General features: G+C 40.0%; 1 protein-coding gene across 3 annotated transcripts in view; it reads right to left on the reverse strand.

Annotated features, from left to right (window-relative positions):
• Positions 1-279: 279 nt before the first annotated feature.
• The window catches only part of lamb2l (laminin, beta 2-like), a 61,632-nt gene continuing 48,892 nt past the window's right edge, over positions 280-13,019 (reverse strand). For all 3 annotated transcript variants that reach the window (XM_055048314.1, XM_055048316.1, XM_055048315.1), the window contains 15 exons: positions 10,730-10,961; positions 10,494-10,657; positions 9,524-9,748; positions 7,794-8,008; positions 7,609-7,705; positions 6,691-7,063; positions 6,432-6,616; positions 4,778-5,025; positions 3,802-4,008; positions 3,576-3,720; positions 3,270-3,477; positions 2,383-2,524; positions 2,094-2,270; positions 1,541-1,703; positions 280-950 (listed from right to left, as the gene is read on the reverse strand). In XM_055048314.1, coding sequence (XP_054904289.1) covers positions 814-950; positions 1,541-1,703; positions 2,094-2,270; positions 2,383-2,524; positions 3,270-3,477; positions 3,576-3,720; positions 3,802-4,008; positions 4,778-5,025; positions 6,432-6,616; positions 6,691-7,063; positions 7,609-7,705; positions 7,794-8,008; positions 9,524-9,748; positions 10,494-10,657; positions 10,730-10,961 — 2,918 coding nt within the window. In that variant the 3' untranslated portion in view covers positions 280-813. The remainder of the gene's footprint in view (positions 951-1,540; positions 1,704-2,093; positions 2,271-2,382; positions 2,525-3,269; positions 3,478-3,575; positions 3,721-3,801; positions 4,009-4,777; positions 5,026-6,431; positions 6,617-6,690; positions 7,064-7,608; positions 7,706-7,793; positions 8,009-9,523; positions 9,749-10,493; positions 10,658-10,729; positions 10,962-13,019) is intronic.

Consider the following 13,019-nt stretch of genomic DNA (forward strand, 5'->3'; position numbering starts at 1 on the left):
GATTTTATTATTTATTGTTGTATCTTTTAATTGATTTTGTGTAAATTTTAAGGTGTTCTTGAATGCCAAAAAAGACTTCTACAAATAAAATAAAAAATATTACTATAAACTCAAAGGGAGTGAATAGAGACCCAGCCAGATGGACCTGCTTTCCAGTCTCACTGACCACACATGCTTTTTAAAGGTTAGGGCGCCCCTTAATGGTAAGATATAGAAATTACCTCTCTGCAACCTCAAAATGTAAGAAACTCCATTAGAACAGGGAGAGACAAGTTTATATTGCCAGATCGAATTTATTCAGCTACCCAAATACATCTCAGATGAAATATCTTATGAGTAAAAGAAAATTAATTCATTGTATTTTTAAACAGAAAACATCAAATTTAGTTAAATACAAAGCTTTCTCATATTTGTTAAATGTAATGTTCTGATACATTCGGTGAAAATAACTTTCCGATAACATATTTGATATATTTGTGAAGTTTATTAAACATAACTTGGAGAAAGTCGCTGACTGTGGTCTGTAAATGACCACCATGAATAATCGGCTTATTGAAATAGCTTAAATACAAAATATCAAACACTGTATAGGCGATAACCAGGAGAAAATAGTTCAGTACATGAATAGCGTCATTTATGTGATGTAACACTATGACAGGTAGACGGTAAAACTTGAAATCCAGTGATCATATAGGAGGTAGCTCCTGAACAGCTTTTCTTTGTTAAAGGTGATGTCTGCCTGTTTCCAGTCGCAGCATCGGACTGCGCTCCTCCACTACGGCCACAAGCAAGACATGTAAGATTGTGACATCATCACATGCAGTTACTGTATTTCCGCACTTCTTCCTGAATTTGGTCTCTCACATCAGTGGCGTTTTGCTTCAGGCCCTCCAGCTCCTCACGCTGCTTCTTCATCCGCTCCTCGTTGTTTTTCAATAATTCCCCTAATTCTGAATAAAAAACAAAAACACAAACTGGCATTTTACAAGTTGGACAGCAGGACACACATATGTCCTGCAGGCACACATATGTCTGCAGGCAAGAATTCATGAATAAAAAAGAGCACAATGATCTTCACAGCAGCTGCAACTTTGATGCGGATCGGTTGTATTGATTGACAATGGAAACTAATGAGGCCAGATTGATTTGAATAGTTTCATCTATAATAAATTAAATCAAAGTTTGAAAATTTGATGTTGTACTTAAATCAATTTTGCCTGCTATAAAATGTTGTTTGACCAAAAACATTGAAGTGTGAAAAATCTAAAATAGAAGAACTCTGTATTTGGTAAATACTTTTCACAGCACTAACCTTGAGCGTATAAAAGACAGCTCAGCAATTTGGTTCACCGTTTAGGATTAACAATTCTAAACATATTTATGTCAACGTATTGGGGAATTTTATCATGCCCACAAGACCGAACAAAAAATCTCAGAGAATCTGTGGCAATCTTTATTCGCACAAATCTGCAAATAAAGTTGATTTCCGAATTTTCAATACACCAATTTAAAGGACAATTGCCAAGTTCTAGATACTCACTGTCAAGATCATTTATCCCGTTGTTGGCTTTACTGAGGAGATCTTCTGCAGCCTTCGTCATATCTTTGACCTTCTGTTGGATGTTGTTCAGATTTCCAGAGGTGCCAAGAGACTCCATCTTCAACTGCAGCTCACGGTAACGTTTCTCTGTTACATTTAGCTCCTGGCAGAACACAGACAATAATAGTTTACTGGGAAAATTGAGACTTTATTTTGATTACGTGTCTCTTTGTTGGTGGACGATATTAAAGAATTTTATGTTTCTTTTTAGAGCAAACTATTTATTTAAAAACTGACTTAGAAAAAAGATTATGTGGTGAAATTTTGGCTTCTTTTTAAGAACATGCTATGAGAAAAAAACATCTTTGCAACTTTGAAAGCAAATTTTTTGAAAAAGGTTCCAAAAAACTAGTAATTTTAGGAAGCAACAGCCATAAAAAAACATTGCAACATTCTGGAGGGACACATTTTTTTCACATTGGTGATATAATCACAACATTAATGTTTCTTTACTCTTTGAACCGGACCTATACTTGACTCCTTCTGTACTTACCTGCTCCAGTGTGGATGCCTGGTGGGTGGCGTTGTTAGCCAGGTTTATGGCGTCCTTTGCCATTAGTCTGTTTGTCTCTGTCTTGTTCTTTAGGGCTTCCACACCTTTGGACAGGTTGGTTAGAAGGATCATGATGTCCATCTGCTTGTCCTCAAGCTGCACCAACCTCTTTTCCACCTGCAATGCCAATTGTCCCAATGGAGAAGACAAATGAAAGGATGTGAAGAGACATGCTAAAACTCTTTGCAGCAGTGGGTAAAAGACCCTGCACAGATTGGTCGTGCTGTACCTCAGCAGTGGAGTTCTTAGTTCTGTTCAGGTTGTCCCGGGCCTCCTTCAGGGCGGCCTTTGCTTTCTCTATCGCCGCCTCAGAGACATTTAAAACCTGTTTGGTGCTGTTGACGAGATCCCTCACACCCACTGCTTGTCTCCTGGACAGGAATGACAGAAAAACAGTTCAAAGTCAAACTATTAAAAACCTTAAGCTGCATTTTGGTCCACATCAAGATTATTATGATACTACTTATTTTTTGTAATTAAAATTGCAGATCTTGTGGTGCTAATTTAGAAACATTTGCAGTGAATTTGCAATATTTGTGCTTCTGAATGACAGTAAATGTCACTTTTTGCTACTCTCCATTGTGATCACAGACCAGGGGCGGCGCCAGGAATCTTGGGCCCCCTGACAAAAAATTAGATTGGGCCCACCATGCAGCTGCTGTTACAATTTTTTCTCTGTTTGACCCGTAAAAAGCGTCACAATTTTAAAGGCTTGCAAGTGTTTTGCTTTCTTTGGTCCAATACTGATAACAATATTTACTGCTCATGAAATGAAATGCAACAGTTTGCATTCAGTATGCAAGTAGGTTGCATACTGTGGGGAGTGACTGATGTAATTTGGCTGCATATAGGTAAAAACTGCTTTGGTTTGATTTATAAAATATTATTTGAGCGCACAGTTGCTATCTTTGATAGTCTCTTTGTGTCCCTCTGGAATCTAGAGACCAGATTTGGACCCCAGTCCTTGAGTTTGACACATGCGGTATAAAGGAACAAGACATTATGAAGGCTGGCATGGCCAAAGAAGATAAGACCCAGATGACAATAAAGTGTTTGTAAATGAGGACAGAGGCAGGGTCACAATGCCTACAGGAATCTTCTGGAAATGCAACTCACTCTGCTTCTTTAGCTTTATTCATCAGGTCTTGAGCATCGTGGATGAGCTGCGAAGTTTGATTCATAATGTCCTGGACGTTGGTGAGATTGGCAATGCTGTTGTTGATCTGGTTGATCAGCTTGTCCACAGTGGTCCTGTTGAGCGGCAGCTTGATATCTAAGACCTGCTGGGCTACCTTCCGGATGCTCTCAGGATCTGCTCCCTCCTCTGCTCAGCACACCAGACAGACAGACCCCAAAAGAAAGACTTTGTTTATGTAACGAGCATCAGGGCAAAGTTCGACCTGAAAGCCTCCATCCACATACCTGTGAGGAAGTCTTTGATGGTCTTAATGAAGTCTTTAAGTTCTTTATTGCTTTTTTCAAAGTATTCTTTCTTCTTCTGGGCTTTCTCCAGAGCCTTCATTGTCTGGTTCTTCACATCCTGGGTCTGGGAAGCTATGTCCTGAAGCTGGGCCCAAGGAAGAAAACAATCAAATTCACCAGCCTGTAAACTAACAGTAGGTAGGATGGTTACTGAAAGTTTTACTACCTTCTTTGTGACGCCCTGCAGCTCCTTCATGGCAGCTTTCAGACTGTCTGTTAGTTTTGTGGCATCCTTCAGTGCAGTCAAAGAAGAACTCTTTGTCCCATTGCATCCCTCTCCCCCACAAACAAAGTCACCCTGACTGTCATGGCAACCACACCGGTTGTCAGAGCAGCTGCCATTTTGGCTGGTATTACTAGCACCACCACACACCTTAAAGGAGAAATTACTTTTAAAAGAAGTTTGACTACAAAAATAAAACATGTCTTAAGGTCAAAATTTAAAGCAATATACACCTTAACATTTGTTTAATTGGGTTAAAAACTGTATGTGAAATAATCTGCTACAGGAACACACACACTAACTTAACAATAAATATGGTTATTAGAGATTATTTTTAATATCTCTTCTTTCAGGTTAATCTTAAAAATACCACACTCCCACTGTTTACCAAAATATTTTATGACCTTCGTAGAAACAACATCAGGATCTCCTGGAAATAGTCCCTGAAACCACATAAATGTTTTTTTATATAATTATATCTTTTCTCTTCAGCCATAAACACAAAATAGAAGGTTTGGAGGATTAAATTCAGCCTTTCGGGAAATTAGAGTGTTACCAAAGAATATTTAAAATGCTATTTATTTTAATTATATAATTTTTGATTTGTTTTGTTTTTGTTTTTTGCCAATGTACTTTTAACAGTATGGACCTGATTAAAAGGTGTTTAAAAAACGGATCGTTTCAATTAAAGTCAAAATTGCAGAATGAGATTCTATTTTGGGTTTTACATTTTTGCAGTCAGAGTCTCGCCAGTAATGAACCTCTGCACAACCCACTTTTCAGTAGTCTCACATTTCTGTAATAAAAATCAGATCAGTCAGTTTCATGTAGCACCAGATATCTGAAACTGAATTTTGGGGTTTTCTGATAGTTGTTGTGGTTATCAGCCTCCTCCTGAGTGACAGTCTGCACTGTTTACCTTTTGGCTGAGATGTTGGACCGTCTCACTGAGGTTTTGGGTCTTCTGATGAAGCTCATTTAATGAGTTGTTGTGAGCAGTTAGATTCCGGAGGAACTCGTCTTTTGTGGCGTTCAGCATCTTCTCGGTAATCTCTCGATTTTGTTTGGATTGTTCAACTGGACTGGTAGGAAACAACACCGAGGCGTTGCACCTCTCCTCAGCCTGCTGTGACTCTTGGTAGTACTTCTTCACTTTGTCAAACTGATCTGTTGGAAAACAGGAGCAAAGATACGCCAGCTATGAGTAATATTCCTAAAACATTTAGGTAATTTTGAATAAGAAAGCTTTAATTAATCTGATAAAGTCCATTTCTTATTGAAACTTCAAAAACTCCACATTTAATCTCATTGCAGTGGGTTAAATGTTTCATGTTAAGAAACAAATGCTAACAAAATTTCCAGTTACACATGGAGGAATGACACTGCCAAAATTTGGAATAAATATAGAAGTAAATAAATGGCTTGATAAAATAATTCATGTGTCAAATATTGTATCCAAAATATAAAAAGTTTTCCAAACTTACGTGATTACACATTGTGACATCAATTAATAATTGATTAGCATTTTCAATGGTATCATTTTAACATTTAAGTTCCAATTGTATTGGTTTATTAATTGGTTTCCTTTCGTTTTTCTCATTTTTTACATTTACTTATTTAGTAGTTTTGCTTATTTATTCTGATTTTTTATGAACTTGCATTTCTGATTCTCTACACTATCAGTAGGAAATGATAGAGTCCAATGTCTATATCTCACTTCAAAATGGGAAACATGTGGCTACGCAAGTCACTACAACTTTTGTTGGATGAAAAATGGTCCCAGTAATTATCACAATAAATGATAATACTGTTATTATTTATGACCAAGTGTTATATTGAAAGACCAATACAGTTTAATGTATTGGACTCTTAGCACAAACTGAAAGATAATTTAAATATACAAAATAAAACACCACTAAAAGCAGTAAATAAAATGGAAACCAAAACCATAAATGGATTATAATATCTCTGTAAACAAAATTATTAATCTTCAAGCTTACTTAGATTGATTATTAATTGATTGATTGCTTATTGAAAAAGGCCTGCATGTGGCTCAAGTAAAGCAGATATATGCTAGTGATCATTCAGGAAGCAGCTACCAGAAAATACTATTATAAAACCACACTCAGCTTCTCACAAAGACCCATTTGGTTTGAGGTTTTGCCACCAAACCCAATGAGCAGGATGGTAAACTAGCTGAATAAATCTCTAAAGCTCACTTTGCTCTTAGCATTTTAGATGCATCTAAGATGCATCTTAGCAATAAGATGCTAAGAGTAGCACCTTAGTACCAAGTCTCCATAATAACCAGCTGACCTCATTAGCCTGTTAGATGTTAAAGATGAATACCAGAAGAAGCCCATCAACACTCCAAGTGGGGTTGGTGAGAAATAAAAGAAAAATATGTAAAAAGTTCTTCATCATCACTATAAAGCATGCCATAAAACTGAAATAGGGTCAACAGTGGTTGAATTTATTTTAGGGGCAATTACACATGACTGACAGCGGGTTGCTATCGTTACAAATGAAGCTGCAGGAAGTGTGGTGTTTTTTTAAGATCTGCCAGTTGATACCTGAAAATCCTGAGGTGAGATACTTGTCCAGCAGCTCCTGTTTGTGAGCCAGCGTAGCGTTGACATCCATCAGATCGTTCTCCAGGTCAGTCAGAGCGCCTTTTAAGACCTCATCCGCCTCTTTAGTTTTGTTTGTGTCTTGGTCGATTCCCGTCAGACGTGAGTTAATGAGAACTATCTCAGGTCTGAAACACAGCTTTAGCATTTAGAGAACTGCATGTGAGTGAAAGTCAGTAGATAAGTAGCTTTAGTTGCCCACCTGAGGTCATCGATGCTCTGTCCAATCAGCTGGTGGATCTGTTCCGTGTCCCTCGTATCAATCAGGTCTCGCACCTGGTTCAGCTTCTGCTCAAGCTCCGTGATGCGGTTGGTCCCGACTCCGGACGTGATCCCGTTCTCCAGGATCTTCTGGACGGCGTACTGGATGTGCTCCAAGTCTCTTCTGATCTGGCACAAGTGGTCGTCCGCCTGATGGAAGCACTCATGACACGGGACACAGTTGGGGAAGACGCCCGTGAAGCCGCGTGCGCATTCATCGCACCGGGTCCCCGCCATCCCGTCCTTGCACTCGCACTGCCCTGTCACTCGGTTACACTGGCGTGTCTGTGAGCCCAGCGGGTGACAGCCGCACTCTGGAAGGAAGCATATGATGGTAATCAAAGCATTTTAAGTTCAGCGGTGCACCGATTGCTGTTTCCTTGGCTAATTCCAAAGAAAATTTTTAGGGTGAAAACTTAAAAGTTTCAAATATTTTTTCAAAGAAAAAAAAGCTTCATTTTCTATAAAAAAAATTGGAGGAGGGCATTATTTAATTTCTGGGAGTAACATAGATGATATAAGTTCTCTATGTTACCCCCTCAGGTGCAGCAGGTCCTGATTGATGCAGGGGACACAGAACCCCTGCATCAAACCAGAACAGAGCATCAATTGTAATTGAAATGCAGCTCATGTTACCTCAAGTTGATATAAAAAAGCCGTACAAACTAAGCATGACTTAAAAGAAATTTGACTTTGCTCCTGCTCTTAACTTAAAGGTGTCTTTCCAACACCTCGCCTTCATCACGTCATCACAGGAAGGTTTCCCCATTAAACGTTTGTCAGAGCTCTGGGTTGAGCAGTAGTTCATATGACGAGCGCTGCAGTTTCACCAGGTGTCTCCTTCTGTTTTCCGACTTACCTCTACACTCCACCTCTGGATCGCCCCAGTGGTGCTCTTGGCACTCGGTGCAACGTTGTCCTCCAAAGCCGGGCCGACACGGACACTGGCCTGTGAACTGCAGGGGTGATGGAAACATGCACATCCTCGTGATGTTTTTCAAACATTTCAATTTTTATTTTTTTTGTGCTTTTGCTCTTCCTCACCATGTTGCACCAGTCCCCCTCAGAATGTCGCTGGTCACAGTTGCACGGCTGGCAGCCTTCTGGCTGACCATAATTCCAGTGGTTGGGGGCACACTGGTCACAGTTGTTGCCCATCACAGACCCCCTGCAAGGACAGACCCCAGTGTAGGGGTCACAGAGACACTGTCCCTCACTGCAGGCTGATTCCACAGTGCCAGCAGTCACACAGATGCACCCTGGGTAAAGGCAATGAACAGATAAGGAGAAGATCTTGGGGTCTACTTTTTGTCTGTATTTCCCACATATGCAGGATGTTATTTTTATAAGCAAGCAGAAATTTAATTTGCTCGAAAATACATTTTTAGGAGATCTTATATGTGTGTTTGTGTGTGTGTGTGTGTGTGTGGGGGGGGGGGGGCGTGTGTGTGCATGAGAGAGTTTTTTTTTTTCCAACTTGATTCTTCTGACGGGATGATATTTTGGAAATGTGAAAGTTTCAGAAAGATTCAGCAATCTGGCTACATGAGCTAAAGGTTCACTCAGCCAGTGATCTTGGTGGTTTTCTTTGCATGAGGAGAAGGGGCCAAGTATTCAGTTACATTAAAAATATTTTATCAATCCTGCAGGAAAATTTAATTTTCTGTGACATGTTTGTGGTTGTATATTTAATTAGAGTTCATCACTAAAAATGAATTTTATAATACCAGTGTAAAGATGCAAAAAAAAACTGGATAGCAGTAATAAGAAGACACTGACTGCCAATAACCATATTGAAACTGGTATCCAGATCAATTTTTTGTATATGCTAACACGCTTCTTGCCTTTGTCGGAGGAGTGGATGTGTGTTTACTTCCATCTACCAGGTCTTGACAGGTCGCTCAGTGCTTTGTTTTAAGGAACTGTGGTGCAGGAAAATGAAATACTGAAATTCCAGTCTTCTGATTGGCTGACAACTCCTCTGTCGACAGACCCACCTCCTCCACATAAAAAGACTTTTATACATCCAGGAGTCTCTATGTCTATCCAGATTGTTCATGTGTTTTAATAATAAAAAGGAAATTTACCTCTGGCCATTTGCTTTAATACCAAAGACAGAGTTAGCTTCCTTTAAATCACGGTGTTGCATGAGTTTGTATTCTTGTGTTTATGATGTAAAGCACTTTGAAATGCCTTGCTGAAATGTGCTATACAAATAAAATTTGATTGATTGATTGATTGATTGGTAACAAATGTTAAAGTTGCTGTATGTAACTTTTATGAGAAATGTATGTTTTTACATATTTGTTAAAACTGTCATTTTATTGTGTCAGCATAGTATGAGATATCTGTGAAAAAAGAAAGTGCTCCTCTGCCTTCTCCCAGTTCTCCAAAAATACTAACTGCAGACAAACACCGCTCAGCCAGAAACAACCAATCAGGAGGATTGGTTGTATGAGGAGGAGGAAGCTGCCAGGAAGACACAGGAAGATGCAATTTTATATTTTGTAGATTTGTTCTAAAGAAGTATGTTCTTTAGAACATACTTCTCGGAGGGTCTTGGGTTAGACCTCAATCATGCTTGTGATGGAGAGTGCATTTCTGAAGATTGGAATAGCAGCACTGGGAGGAGGAGATAGATTATTTGTTCCCTAGCATCACAAAATAGCGACATGTTTGAGCAAATATATATATAAAAAAGAGCTTTTCTAAAAATGGCATACTACTTTAAAGAAACAGCGTCAATCGTATAATTATTATTTCTCATCACTCACGTCTGCAGTCCCTGATCAAAGCGTTGCCAAAGTAACCTTCCTCACACCAGGAACAGGACGGCCCGTCCGTGTGGTACAGGCACCTGAGGCACTGTCCTGTCCTGGGGTCACATGACCCCGGATCCTGGGGGTCAATGTTATCATTGCACTCGCAGCGGAGACACTGTCCACCGGGCTGCTCTGGGTTGCCGTAGTAACCTGGAGCACACTGATCGCAGCGAGGACCTTGGACAGGAATAGACGGTCATGGTGGTTCATATTTAATGAAGCTATATAAATGTTTTCATATGTATTTCTATGATACACAAAGCTAACAGCCAGGATACCAGGGATATTTCTGCTATGTTGAAATCATTTTTAACTTTAATTCTTTTAACTTCAGACTGCTGTCCACTGCAGAAAAGATACCAACAATGCCACAAAATTCTAATTCAGAAAAGCAAAAGATTTTACTCGCCTATCTCAAAAAACATTCCATCTCAAAAAGAATGGAATGTTCTCATAGTTTGAGTTCTTCAATTTTTTTTAGCTCTTGGAGGATCATATAATCGGGCATTTTGTCGAACAGCCCATCGGTGGCGGTTTGGTTTTGTCTCTTCAAAACCAAAACCCTCAATGTACGCTATGTAACAAATGTAACAAATCAACATAAAGCAGAGCAAAAATGTGAAATGGAAGGAAAATGATACATAGACAGATTATGTACTTAGCAATTCAAACACATTACATTTAATGGGGCTTCGCAGACCTTTAGCAATTCCCTGTGATTGGGGTTTGTTTCGAGCTATGCTACAATTTGATTGTAAAGTCAAGAGTGAGACAGGAAGTGAAACACAGTGGTAAAGTAAAACACGTCTGTTTTAGGGGAAATACAAACTGAAATATTTCACTTGTAATAAAAAAAAAAACATTGTACTTAGAAAAAAATGAAAGCGTAAAACAACATGATCATGCTAATGTTCCAGCTCACCTGTATAACCTGGTTTGCAGTTACATATGATCCGATTGGAGGTGTGGTCAGTTTGACAGGAATGGCCATTAAAGTGGTTGGAACCAGGGTTTCCAGGGCAAGGGCAGGGGCGACAGTGATCCCCCGATCCAAGCACTGGGTTGCCATAGAAACTTTCCACACAGCTGTGCAGAACAAAAAGAGGTATTTATGCATCTGGCAACAGGAAATTAGGAAGTTTTTTTTTTAATTCCCACCGTTCGCAAAGGTGTCCCGCTGTGTTGTCCCTGCAGCCTCTGCACTCTCCTGTCTGGGGGTCACAGAGGTCGGCGTGGCCGTTACACTGACAGGGTCTGCAACTGGGGAAGCCCCACTGGCCCGATTGGCAGTCGGAGCACTGGCGCCCGGTGGCTCCCTGCCTGCACGGACACTGACCTGTAACCGAGTCACACTGGTGGCTGAAGGAGCCCTCTGGGTGGCAGTCACAGGCTGAAAAACAGAGAGGGGCAGGAAGTTATGCCTCTTGTCACTTTAAATCCAAATAAGCTGCTGCTGCTGGCCATGACCCCAACTCAACAGTTACACTTGCACCTGAAATCAGCTGCAAACCGATGTGCAATTATACATGGTAAATCTTTGAAAAGCAGAAGTGGAACCTCCTGCACAACCAATGCACAATGCAGCAAGTGGTTTAGTCTCTTCCAGCAGCCGTTGTGCAATGGATACAGTGGTACAGTGTACTTTCACCAGCAGCTGATCAATCGTGCTGAAGCTCTTTGGGTTGCTAGGTGACAGGCAGAGAGCAGCTGGGGTATCTAGTTGAGGGGCGGAGTCTGGTGATTTGTGACGTTACAATCCAGAGATTTTTTTTAACTGCCTTAAATGTCAGACACCAAAAAAACATTAATGTGGCTAAAAACCACTTAAGTCAGGGTTCCCAAAGTGGGTCCTAGAGGGCTGACATCCTGCATGTTTTAGTTCACTCCTTAGTGGGAGTGACAACCTTTTCAGAATGTCAATGCTCTTCCTAAGCCTCTAACAAGTCATCATTTGATCCAGGTTCGTTAAATCAGGGAGAGAACTAAAACATGCAGGATGCCGGCCCTCGAGTACCCACTTTGGGGACCGATGAGCTAAGTGCTTAAGTTGTTTTTACTGGTAGAGACTCAAGTGGAAACACAAAAATGGTCAACTCAGAGACTAAATTTAAGCCACAGATGTGTAGCCAATACATGTCCTGTCATATGGATATAAGGCATTTTGGGGTTTGTTTTTGACATAAATCCAACAGCTGCATGCGTAACCACGCATAAGGTGTTTATCCTGGGTCAAAAGTCAGTGTCTGTGCGCCCTCATGTGTAAAGGTGTTTACTGGACCTTTTCTGACCAACAGAGAGCCACATTGTCAGAATGTGTCAAAACTGGATGTATTTCTTCAGCAAAACTACACAACTCACCAGAGTGGATGATTATGACCGTAAGAGTGCCGACACGGTTTGAATCTGAGAAAACCGAAAACATTTAGTCCTCCGCTGCTACAGTCAGAGCAAGGTGGTTAGAGCGTATCGTAAGAGGAGGAGGAATGGGGGAGGTGTGTTAGCGTACCATTACAGTGCAGGAGAAGGCCAAAGTAGAAGGAGTGGGGGGGTTACCGTTCCAGCGAGAGTGGGGGTCGGTGCGCGAAGGAGAGAGTGGTGCCACCTCCGTCCCTCCCCCACTCTAACCGTGGTGGTAACCTGCTAAAAGTTTTCCATATTGTCAGATCCAGAACTTGACAGATATGCTATTTTACTGATATAATTATAAGTAATATCCACTATCAGTAATAATGTGTCTACCACAGGATTTCTCTGGACATTAATTTTCATTAGAGCCTCATTGATGACTGTATGTTGAAGCACTGAGGAGTTATAGTCATTTGAAGTTTGTACATCAGCTGTTGTCCAAGTGTGCCATTTGGACACACCAAATGACACACACCTGTACATCCTCATAAATCAGCATGCCCAAAATGACATTTCTTTTTGTGCTATCTTGATCAGTCTCCAAATCCACGAGCAGAATACTTTATTCTATAGATTTATTGTATTTCGAAGTCCATACATTCAACACTCAATGTGCATTTACAAGAAATAAAAATGAAAAATCCAGATGAAGCAGATGTGTTACTAATGTAATAACTACAAACTACTTACATTTTCTATTTTTGACTACAAAAATAGAAAATGTAACTTGTCATCTTCATAAAGAAACCAGGCCATTGCATGTACTCCAAATTGTTCGAGGACAGCAGCTGATTTAATTGGATTTTACCTTTTCAGCCATTTTTGGTGCTTTTAGTACCACCATTTTAATGGGTTAATGTCTTCCTGTTTATCTTCAGTATGTCTTCTTTAAAGTGGGCAAACATTCTTTTCCAAGAACTGAAGAGGGCTTACTATGAGTTTTTATTTTCAGAAATCCTCCTTGTTGGTTTCAGAATGAGAGACAAACATTCAAATTTCTCTTATTCATTTAAGTACTTATTATTATTGCTTATTATTGTAT

Source organism: Poeciliopsis prolifica, unplaced genomic scaffold, assembly GCF_027474105.1.
Source record: "Poeciliopsis prolifica strain line A6 unplaced genomic scaffold, Auburn_PproV2 SCAFFOLD027, whole genome shotgun sequence".
Taxonomy (NCBI): domain Eukaryota; kingdom Metazoa; phylum Chordata; class Actinopteri; order Cyprinodontiformes; family Poeciliidae; genus Poeciliopsis; species Poeciliopsis prolifica.